This window comes from Polypterus senegalus, chromosome 15, assembly GCF_016835505.1.
Source record: "Polypterus senegalus isolate Bchr_013 chromosome 15, ASM1683550v1, whole genome shotgun sequence".
Lineage (NCBI taxonomy): Eukaryota > Metazoa > Chordata > Cladistia > Polypteriformes > Polypteridae > Polypterus > Polypterus senegalus.
In genome coordinates this window covers 97,653,514-97,665,940 of record NC_053168.1, presented here as the reverse complement: position 1 = coordinate 97,665,940, position 12,427 = coordinate 97,653,514, and the positions used below count along the sequence as shown (strand labels likewise).

The 12,427-nt window shown below is 40.8% G+C and overlaps 1 protein-coding gene across 1 annotated transcript in view; it reads left to right on the top strand.

Moving 5' to 3' along the window:
* The window catches only part of stac (SH3 and cysteine rich domain), a 36,832-nt gene extending 28,000 nt beyond the window's left edge, over nucleotides 1-8,832 (top strand). Inside the window, exons 9-11 of the mRNA XM_039737456.1 lie at nucleotides 7,753-7,804; nucleotides 7,894-8,031; nucleotides 8,104-8,832. Coding sequence (XP_039593390.1) covers nucleotides 7,753-7,804; nucleotides 7,894-8,031; nucleotides 8,104-8,202 — 289 coding nt within the window. The 3' untranslated portion in view covers nucleotides 8,203-8,832. The remainder of the gene's footprint in view (nucleotides 1-7,752; nucleotides 7,805-7,893; nucleotides 8,032-8,103) is intronic.
* The last annotated feature ends 3,595 nt before the right edge of the window (nucleotides 8,833-12,427 follow it).

Below are 12,427 nucleotides of genomic sequence, written 5' to 3'. Positions count from 1 at the left end.
GTTACATGGCCCGAGTGTAACATGGTGATGTAGAACACCATGGTTGCTAATAGCACCACAGATGGTGACATTGCCACCTCGTTGACCAGGAACTTCAACAATGGCCCGCTGTCCAATGATGTTTCAACCTCTCCGTCTCCTCTTTGTTAGATTGAAGCCTGCTTCATCTACAATGATGAAGTCATGGGGTCTGTCCAAGGATTCCAAGTCAAATATTGTCTGTGTAGAAATACAATATACTGCATTTAGAATTTTGTAAGTCATACAGAGACAGTGCTATACTGTAGAGTACAATTAAGCCTACTGTATGCACTTCTGATTCACATACATTGTATGTACTGAAGAGTAATGTCATTCACATAGTATGTGTTAATACTGTAGAAAATCTGGATTACAGTAAATGTTTCTGAATGTACACTTACTTGCACATGCTGAGCTCGCAGTTCTTTCACCCTTGGTGAGTTGCGCTCAAAGGGTACTTTGTATACTTGTTTCATTCGCATCCTGTTACGATGGAGGACACGGTCAATTGTGGAAATGCTCACACTGTTGATTCCCTGGAAGTGTGTGTTGTCTTGTATCACTCGTTTGTGGATTTCTCTGAGTCGTATTACATTATCTTACAGTTTTTTCCAATTGCTAAAGCACAATTTTGACAACAAGGCTCATTTTTGCAAATCATTTAGCACAATTCACAAAACACCTCACCCAAAGAGCAAAACACCTCACATATCCTGCAAAATGAAGCTCTGCAGTCAAAACTATATAAACACTTATCAAAACCAAACTTTGGCCCCAAATTGTAAACATTTTTGTCCCATGCCTAAATTTTTCCTCCAACCAACCAAACACCACTCTGTAAAATCCAAAACACTTTTATCTCTTTAGGGACTGTCAGAACTGCAAATACTGAGAATTGGACACAGAGACATATGTGCAGAAATAAATTAGGTTCAAAGAAATAATTTATTTAGCTACAATTTGCAACAGAAAAACCCAAACATGCACAAGTGAAAAAACAAATGAACAACAAAACAAGATTTATGCAGGGTCATGTCGTCTCAGTGGATCTGGCCACACCACCTCATCCACTTCACATGCAATGTTTTCCCTTGCTAGACAGCGAGGAAAGAAGCGTCGGGAGTGTCTTATCCATCCCTGGATAGCTCCTACGTCAATTTCCTCACATGCCTCCTCCATTGCTTGTAGAAGCCCCTCATGCACATGGGGTTGACGATCATAGACCTTCCACCGCCATGCTGAAAAGAACTCTTCTATGGGGTTCAGAAATGGAGAATAAGGGGGAAGGTAAGCCACTATAAAATGTGGGTTGTTGGCAAACCAATTTTGCACCATGGCTGCACGATGAAAAGCCACATTGTCCCACACTACAACATATCTGTGCTCCTGCCCTTCATCGTCCGTATGGTTTGCCTGTTGTAAGATGTCTCGCATTCTGTCCAGAAATGTCAGGATCAACTCTGTGTTATATGGACCAAGAATGGCATGGTGGTATAGAACTCCATGTCCTGTGATGGCAGCACACATTGTGATGTTTCCCCACGCACGCCAGGAACATTCACAATAGCTCTGTGACCTCTTCTGTTTCTTCCCTTCTTCTGGTTCTGGTAAGGTTGAAGCCAGCCTCATCAATAAAAATGAACTCATGTGGGATCACATTTGAATCCATTTCCAGCACTGTCTGAGAACAAAAAAAGATTACATAAGCAGTGGTTTAGGTTTATGTTTAGTACTGGAAAAACGCAGCATTATATGTAACATCCTGTAGTCTAATAGTTACCTGCACATAATTGTGCCTCAGTTCTTGACTCTTTCGGAGTTCCTCTCAAAAGGAACCCGGTATATCTGTTTCATTCGTACTTGGTGTCGCTGGAGAACACGAGCAAGGGTAGACAAGGCAACTTGCCTAATGTTGCCAAAAACTGTGTCGTCCCTCATGATGTGGCTTTGAATTTCCCTAAATCTTATGGCATTATTTGCCAAAACCATGTTTATGATTTCTACCTCCTGTGCCTCTGTGAACATCCGACCTCTTCCACCATGTCCTACTTGTCTCTCAGTCCTTGGAGAAGACAACAATGTATATATTGGTATGTAGCCTTTCTTGTTTCTAATGAGGATTATGCAGTAGTATTGTACAAGTAAAGAATACTTTGAATTGCTGTATATATACAGTACAGAGTGGGTGTTACAGAACATACCTGTTCTCAAGCCGAAATGTCCGGATGACAGAGGCAACAGTAAATCGACTCAGGTTGGGTTGGACCCTCTGTCCAGCCTCTCTCATTGTCAATCCATGATTTATAACATGGTCGACTAATGTTGCCCGAATTTCATTTGAAAGTGCTTGTCTTCTTTGTCTTTGTCCTCTTTCACCTCTCTGTGCACCCATACCTCTTCCTCTACCTCTTCCTCTACCATCTCTTCCTCTCCCTCCAGCTTCCATTGTTCTTTAGTGTTGGTAAATCTGTGGAGTTTTATAGTTCTCACATTCTGATTGCTGAGTTAACTAATAAGCAGTCAGGTGCTTGACCGGGTGACACTTGTTTTAGCCTAATTGGTACATGGGTGTGGCTTTTTGAATGGGTGTGTTTAGAAATGGCTAAAAGTTTATTGCTGTCAGATTCCTGTGTTTTCTGTAGGAAAGTGTGCACACTCTAATGCAAAAGAAGTCAAGTTAATTGCTTTTTGTGTTCAAAGGTGTGATTTGTGTTTTGAATATAACAAATGTGAGGAGAGATTTTGCTCTCTGAGTGTCAGTTTTTGCAGTTGAGCTTTACATTAGATTTTAGTGTGTTAGCAATTGGAAAAAACTGTAAAGGACCATGCCCCCTATAACGGCCTCTTGCTCTTGAGTGAATAAAGCCGTCCTACCACCTGCATGTGGCAGCCTCGCAATTCTACAAAAAGTAGATGTGCAGTTACAACAAATATTCATGCAGTACTATACATACAGTGATGAACTTTACAAATGTCTATTGAAACTCTTAGTCCTGCTTCCCTCATTGTCAGTCCATGGACAAGAACATGGTCTATGACTGTTGCTCGAATTTCATCAGATATTTCCACTCTTTGTCTTCCTCCTCCTCTTCCTTGCCGCCCTCCCCCTCTTCCTTGCCCTCCTCTTCTTCCTCTTTCTCGCCCTCTTCCTCTTTCTTGTCATTGTCCTCCTCGCATACGCACTCGTCCTCTCACATTGTTTCTTCTATCCATGCTCAAACTTTCTCCTTTCTACCTTCAACAACCTGTTTGCTCTCTGAACTGGCTTATATTGGTTGTGTCACATCATTTGAAACAGATGACATCAATTTTGAGTGGTTGTGTTCAATCAATGACATGTTTTCTCTAATTGTATTTGAGTGTTGCTAGTGTGTTTACCAGTATGGATGACGTGTGCATTAGAGTGTAGAATGTGTTTTGAGAATGAGAATGTGTTTAGAGTTTTGCTAAAAAGTCTAAGTAAGATATGCATATTGTGTTTTACCATGTGAAATGGTTTAAGGTATTGCCAACAGACTGCACATTTAGCTAAATGAGGTCAGGCAACTGAGAACTTTCTTCAGCCAATGGGTTTTAGTGTTTTAGCAATTGAGAAAAACTTTAATATATGCAGCTTTTGCATAATCCATTCACACAGGACAAAGCTGGTGAGAAGAAGCACAGAGCAAATGTTTCTAGCAGTGTTGTGCAAGTTCACACCTCACAAGAACTGGCTCAAAGTTCAGTTCATACAAATTAAAATGAATAAATTCACGTTCATAGTTCACCATTTCAATTTTGAACTAGTTCATGTTCAGTTCATTTTGTATTTTTAAAGGAGTGAGCATAAATGACCCATGAGTTTACTTTTTTCAGTTTTGCATGCCTTATATTAGGCTAATAGCCAACCCGCGGCGTACCATACGCCGCATAATCAAATTAATGATTTTTAAGCAGAGGGAGAAAATTAACATTTGAAAAATCGGTAATGTAATAAATCAGCAAGAAAAGCAACATTGTAACAATGCACGGAACGAACCAACACACAATCGTCTGAAGTGACTGAAAACTGGCGCACCGTTCTTGCGGCTTCTCGTGCCAGACGGAGGGATGGGGGTGCACGGCGCGGAGTGTGGAACGGGGGTTCATCGGCTTACCCACGCCGGGTAGACACACGGTCTACCCAGGCACAAGGTTCGAGCCGCATGTAGATGGAGCTGGAGCATTTCTGCGGGAATGGAGTGAATAAACTGTGCGGGCCGTGCAGTATCGTACTTTGCCTTCAGTGTGCTATTACACTGCAGCTCAATCACCTCCATCTGAATCTGCACAGGTGCAGTTTCCACATCGACGGCAAATTGGTTGCGAAACAACTCAAAATTATTTTTTTGTTCTTCAAAGTCACCAAAGCGTCGTGCGCAGTGTGCTCAGTTTATCAGCAAAGTGCGTATTTGGGAACACTGTTGTGCCGACTTGGTTCAACATTACTTGGCAACAGGGAAAGTGGGGCAAGTTGCACTGGTGTATTTGTGTCTCCCATAAAAGTAACTTCAATTGAAGTCACTTTGTGATTTTGCACAGGTAAAAAATGTCTGCTGAAGTGTCAGATTCTTCTTTAACTCTTCTGTTTTGCATTCAGGTCTTTCAGGTTATCCTGATGTTTTGTCTTATAGATTAAATTCTGTAATTACAGCCATATTAGCTCCACAAATGAGACACACGGGTTTACCGGCAATGTCAGTAAACATATACAGTACTCAGCCTCCCATCGGTTTTTAAAGGCTCTATTTTCAGAATCAACTTTTCTCTTCGGCATCGTGAAGGCTAGCTTCGCAATAACTTGCAGCATCATAAGCTAGACTTGATTAAAACGTAGGTTTACCACTTTTAATACAAAAAAATAAGGGACGCAGACTTTGCAGACTCTACTTAAAAGACCCGCCCTCCTCACTGGACAGTTAAAAAGACCAATCAAACTAACGATGACATCAAGTATTACCGAATCAAAAGTAGGAAAGGAGGCATCTTCATAAAATGCGTGTGGGATGATTTGCATGAGACGCTGCTTTAAAAAAAATGATAAAAAAAAATACGGGACAAAACCCGTCCCGTATTGATTCAAAACAGGACGCGCAATTTCATTCTCAAATATGGGACGAATCCGTATTTTAAAGGATGGGTAGCAACCCTATTAAAACGGTAAGTGTTCAAAAAGGCATCTGAAGCGCTGCATGATGGGATCTGTAGTTTATTGCGTTACCAGCGCTTCATATCGCCGGGCCATTAATAACAATAATATATAAAATGATCTCGCGGGCCGGATATAATTACAGACGCATGTTTGTCGCTGAAGCGAATTGCTGTATGTAGCGTGTAAAACAGTTTGCCATGGTGCACGCAGGCGTGCGTCGCAACCGAAAACCTTTTTTTAAAGACTGCCTACTTCATTGTGTTTTAACCTCAGTTGTAAAGGAATGTTTTAAGGACCAAATGGGGTAGTAAAGGAATGTTTTAAGGACCAAATGGGATACCCCTTGGTTTTGGCTGCTTTTCTATATACAGTATAATCCACCTAGATACCCGAACACGGTAGGAGGGGGGTGTGCACAAAGTGTAGGGACATAATGAGTGGGAGCGTATGAGTCACATTTAGTGGGAATTCCACAGCTTGCAGCCCGAATGGGGTTCAACGGCTTACCCACGCCTGTCTGCGCTGGATAGACACACGGTTAATGTCATGCATAATTATTTATTGAATGCTAAACACGTCTGGAAAGACACGTATGTCTAAAACGGGTTGGTGTGAGAATACAACAGTAAGTGAATGAAAAGATAGAACTCTGGAGAGGGCAAAATACAACACAATAGTGAACCTGCGGCATAACAAACGGCGCGTGGCTGAGACGTGCATGCGGACTCTTACCACAGACGAAAGAGACTAACTGGGTGGTCGGTGAGTTTTTGCGTCCGGGCAAATGGGCAGGCAGTGTGAATGCCTAGAGAGCGAGGGTAGGCGCCGTCTGCTGAAAAAAGAGCGTTGGTGGGCAGGAAAACGTCTTCCATGGTCCCGTAGGAGCATCTAAGAAGACACATGTTTGTCGCGGAAGCGAATAGCTGTATGTATCATGTAAAACAGTTTGCTATGCTGCACGCGGTCGTGAGTCGTAACCGAAAAGTTGTTTTTTAAAGACTGCTTACTTCATTGTGCTTCAACCTCAGTTGTAAAGGATTGTTTTAAAGATCCCATGGGAAAACCCTCGCAAACCGTTTCACACGCTGCATATGGCGATTTACCTCCGCTAGAAACATGCCTTTATGAATAGTCAACATAGCTCGGAGGTGCATGACAATAACCTGACCTGCACTGCATGTGGCCTCTACGACAGACAAATATAAATGACGCCATTTTTTCTGTGTCGTCGCGTCCGAGTTAGTGGGCGTGCCCATGCGAGTTGTCGTCGTATCCAATGGTCTTGGAGTTGGTGGGCGTGGCTCTTTCCTGCGTGTGCCATAGGTGTCTCACTTGTCGGCAGCTTAGTGAATCCACGCCTCTTCCGGCGTGCTTTCCATGGTCGTCTTGCCTTAGTGAATTATATATATAGATTATGGTGTTCGTGAATAAAATACAAATAATGATGAAGACATATTATATTTAAATACATTTTATTGCGTTACACCCAGCAACAAACACGTATAACCATATATGCTAATATCCTCCCGGTCAAAAAAGAAATTAAGTACATGCAAGTATACATATAAGTTACCGCTGTATTTCCAACCGTGTGACACAAATGGTGACTGTGGAACCACACTGTAGGTGAATTAACCTATTAATTTGCCGGTAAAAATTTGCGTCACATATTGCATGTCCAATGAGGAAAAAATATAAAGTTGGCCTCGCAAAGTACAATGTTTTCTTAAAAGCAAAAGCGGAGCTTCACCACGTGCTTGTGTCAACGGGGGTGCAGCTTAAGCACAAGCAGGCAGACAAAGACAGTGCCTATTTAATTTTACATTATTTTTTACCGAATGCAAATAAATAGCAAAAAATGTATACAAAATAAATATTTGTAAAAATCCACTATTTGTGCTTATCCAAATACCATCTTTGGATTCGGCTCCACACCTACATTACAGGGTAAGGCAAAATATTTAATCTGGACCTAAACCAGATCAAGAATGTCACATAAAACTGAACTTGCAAATATGTTACGTTAAGTTCACCATTCTTAGAAAATGAGCTTGTTAAAAGGAATAACTTTGACTCCTTGTATCCATTTACAGGGTGAACCCCTGAGGTCATTTGATGTGGCATGCACAACTTTAACTCCTTCTGGTCATTTTTGCTGAAAAACCCGTTTATTATAAGAGTGTAATTTCTTGTACAAAATATGGTCCAAAAATGACCATATACAAACAGGCACAGGGAGTCACCTCTTTACCTGATTAATTGTTCTCCACTATCCAGCACTGGACCTGCCCTACATCCATTCTCATGATCCCAATCTCGACTTTTACCACTCATCCAGCCTTAAAACTCAGCCCAGGTTCAGAACTTAGATTACAGGTTCCAGTCCAGAGGTTTTTACTCATTAATGTAGAAGGTCAATAAAACATAAACTTCACATTGTTTAGTTGAACCCCAGACATTGGTGTGTGGGTCTGTTACACATATTGGTGAAGTCCTGTGTGTCTTTGTTATGTAAGAGTTATTGGTGCCCTATCACAGATATTTGCTGGCATCTCTTTTAGACCTGGTGATCGCATCATCTTGTTGGATGACTCCAGTGAAGACTGGTGGAAGGTAAGATGATAATTCCTGCTAGGAGATGTCTAGGTCAGGTTGTGGCTGGCTTGCTTTCAAAGCAAAGTGTTTCCATTTTCTTTGCTCAGGGTGCAGTCCATGACAGAACAGGATTATTTCCTGCAAACTTTGCAGAGCAGTTGAAGGCAGGTGGCCGAGTTTTCCGCTGCATGAGAACTTTCATAGGCTGCAAAGAGCAGGGCCAGATCACTCTGAAGGAGGGCCAGGTAAGCGGGGCATGTACGGGTGTCACTGAGACCTTCCAGCATTCTTTGCTGACTACTCTTTCCATATTTCAGGTGTGTGTCACTCATGAGGAAGAAAAGAACGGCTTCATCATGGTGTCCAGTGGTAAGAAGAAGGGCTTCATACCCTGTGATATCTTAGAAAACATCTGAGGTGCTTGAACCCATCTTCAGTTACATCGGGGGGAGAAGCAAAGTGCCGACAAAGACACAAAGAGACATGTACCAGTGCAGACAAATCCTTACTGCTGCAAATGTGTACTCTTATGCACTTCTATGTATCTAGCCACCTAGTGATATACTAAATTGTATAGCACCTTCAACTCTCAGAGCGCTTCCCAATAGAAGACTACAGTTCCAAAGAATTCAGAGAAGAATGTAATGATGTCCCAGCTAATAAATGAGAGTATGAGGTAGATGAGCATCATACATTGAAATGTAGCACCTGACAGCTCTGTAGGGGGAGAGAGGTTTTTTAAGTTCTTAAAAATAAATATGAAAGCCCATTTGCAATAATCCATTGATACATTTATGTCATTCTGAGGTCGGCATATGATGTAAGGCCTCCCGTAGTAACACAGAATCGCTGATTATTATACAAACTCTGCTCCTATTTGTAAACATGAACTCAACTCATATCTAGTACACCACCCACAGAGAACAAACTCTGCCCACAGCATGTGAACCATCAGATCTGCACCCATACTTCAAAAACCCATTTCTAATCCACTGACATCTGAGTGTATACTGCTGTGTTGAGAGATCAGAGAAGATCAGGTGAGGCTAAATAAATTGGGAGCAAGATGTCCATCATATCATGAAGGTCTGTAGGCTGTGAGCTTTTTATCACAAAATGTACTGTCTGTCGTTTGCTACACTAATGCCTTCCTATAGCAAGACCTGGTCTTCCAGCAGACTACTGTACATTACTAAAACTTGGACTAGAACTGATGGTGACAAGGATACTTAGTAGGCTGGTCTCTGAAGCAGTAGTGGTGGTCCTGCTGCTTTAGTAATCTTCAAATGGTTGCCGGAGCTACTATGACTGGTCGGAAGATTCCCATGTGGTGCTGGCATTTTTACTGTGTGGTAAGAATACTCAGTGACCTCATGTTCAGCTGACATCTCCACTGTTCATTCACTGCATTTGTGTTCTCTTCTCGCAGGAACAGATGCTCTGTGATGCAAGGTATGGTGAATATGGTGTTGCAGTAAACACCAGGAGTAAGGAAATGGCATAAAGTCCACAAATGAATAGTCTACACACACGGCTCTCCCTTTAACTCAATTTCCAGCTTTTCATTTCTCTTCTACTTTCTTAGCAGCTGGAAGGCCCATGACTTTCAAGTAAGCAACAAACCATCAAGCAAAAAGAAGAAAAACAGCATCTATTGACCACAGTTCCATTGCACCACATGGAAAATTTGGTTTGGTTGTCCTGTTACTAATAGCACATCTTACAGTGTCTTCTTCAGGTCAGCTTTTCCTTTTACTGTACTTCCAGTAAACTTTAGAGCAGCAGTCACATCAGGATATCAGTTAACTGATCCGATGAGTCGTCTGAGTAGAATATGTGCTCAGATTTAAATTGTTACTGTTTTTTAACCACCAATTATCTTTGTATCAATCTTACCCTGCTAATCCCTAGACTTTGTGATGCTGCTTACAGACTCATCCATGTGTTCACATTCCTAGGGAAGGTCTATCATATTAGTATACTTGTGTGAGGAAGCAGGGGAGGACACATTCTCATTTGGGAAAATATTGAACAGCATCCTTTTAATTAAGTAAGCCAGTCCCTGGATGGCATCTCTGTTTTCTACAGGGTGAGTGGTGGAGGGTTTCTTCTTACAGTTTAATGTCTTGAGAACTTCATGTCATCATGTTTCCTTTAATACTGACCATCTCATCAGCATGAAGATTCATCACTCAATTACATCTGCTCATCTGTCCATTAATTCATTTCACTTTAGTTGATTTTTGTATAGCACTCTTCACCGAGTACAAGCACAGAGCGCTGTGACAGGTATAAAGTTTACAAATTAACGTTTACATAATGAATACACATAAAGAGTACTGATTAATGTAAATGGGGCTCAGTAACACCTGTCCACTAACTAATTGTTGAACAATGGCCAGTTTACAACAGAGGAGAGGAAAACAAAAACTTTAGTTAGCAACATCCTTGGAGAAAATAAACAGCTGGGTGCTCCATGGTTAGGAAAAATGCCAGTTATAAGGTCAACTAGTCACCCACTCATGATCATGCCACATTAGAGTCAATGTTGGGTTGTCTAATATGACACAGCTAGTTAGGAGTTCTAGTCAGGGTATGCTACTCTAAAGTAATGAGTCTTCATCTTTGGTTTACTGGCTGAGATAGAAGGAGCATCTCTTATATAAGCAAGCAGATCATTCCACAGCTTTGCAGCCCTCTAACTAAAAGTTCGACCTCCCACCAATATTTTATTAATCCTTGGAGTCTTTAGTAGGTTTGCATCTTCAGATGTTAATGCACAATCTGGTTTGTAAGTATTGATAAGTTCAGAAAAGTAGGCAGGGCCTTGGCTATTTAATGCTTTATATGGAGATGGAGGATTTTGAAATCAGTTCTAAGCTTACCTGGAAACCAGTGTAATGACTTAAGAACTGGAGTTATGTTGTCATATATCCAAGTTCCTGTAATGGTTATGGCAGCAGCATTTTGAATTAAGTGAAGAATGCATAAAGAGTGATTTAAACAGAATGAGAATAGCACATTGCAGAAGTTGTCCTACTAGAAATAAATGCATGAGTTGATTTTTCACTATAATCCATTTAGAAACTGTTAATTTTCCATTGTTTTTAAAATGAAATGCTTTAGGTAGTTTTGTGATTTGTGTTTTAAAAGACATAATGGTGTTAAAGATTATTCCTAAGATGATGATTCATTAAAGCTAATGGTTAGTCTTGCTGAGAATACATTACAGGGTCCTATGCATCAACCTGTCAATATAGTGGTTAGTCACTTGATGGCATCTCTACTACAGAGTTAAAGGGCCCTTCATAGCTTCCTGTCCCCATTAGGAAACTGATCCATGAAGTTCATACACACAAATACAGAAGAAGGAAAGCAAGAGCACTTAATTCCTTTAAGGGCCCCGCATATCACGATTCAATTAAGGGATCAACACTAGGATGGTGTCAATTTCATGTATAGCTGGGGTGAAGTAGTTTATGTATCACTGTCTTCACTGGAGGTCATCCATATAGGACTTCAAACAATTGCCTGACTCCTCACATCATCGTCTCAGCTGAGGGGATCAGCATCAGTATGAGGTCTTTGTTCTGTTGCTTGTTCCTTATAAGTCCTCCAGAGGAAAACTTCATGTCTTCCTTATTCCTAAGGATTGTCTTCTAAGTCGTCGCATTTTTCTGACAGTACCAAACGCTATCACACCTGTACAGCCCATCACATGCACCAGGGCTGTTTGGGCTAGGGGCCCTTGGTGACTGAATAGTTGTGGTTTAACCAGGCTTCATTATTAACATGCTTGCTTACTTAATATCAGAATAAAAAGGATTATGGTGTTACCATTCCACAAGTACATTAAGCTTAAATATGATTATTCACCTTTTAAGTAGATTATATACTTGGTGTATCACATTGATGGTCATCATTTTTGCTTAGTGCCCTCCCCCACCATAATCTATCGTCTATCAATCTGTGTCTGTCTGTGTGTTGTAGTTTCTTGAGGATGGCCTAGAGCTGAAATGGCCAAATGGAAAAATTCTAAATTCGAAACTTAAGCCTGCTATGAGATGTGCTGATTAGTTTTTGAGCCAAATCGTGCAAGAGGAAGAGGCACACTAGAGCAACACTCAAATACCGTAATTCTGCAATTAATTATGAATTCTCCTCGTCAATTGCTATTGCACTGACCTATTTTATGACAAGAAAGATCAGCATCAGAGCAATAAATATTTACTGAAATATTATAGAATAGTGGTTTCTAGTCTGCAAATTCATGTATGAATTTTTCAAATGGGCTTAATTTAATTATGCAGGTGGTACAGTGGTAGTGCTGCTGCCTTTCAATAAGAAAATCATGAGTTCATTACCTCTTAATTTCAACTGAAGAGGGCCTAATTTATTCTTCATTATGCTATTTCATTATAATTCCTTAAATCCCCAATATTGGAGACCTGTCATCCTAGCTCAATTTTAAGGATTTACCAACAAGGCAATGAGGGAATAGTAGTCACTCATAAATACATTAAGCAGCCCTTCGCATCATTCCCTTAAATAAGGGGATCAGCCACTGAATGACTTCTCCATTAGTGTAGTACTTCCGGTCATCCTGTCTCAATGAACAAATGAAAATATATATTCATGTCA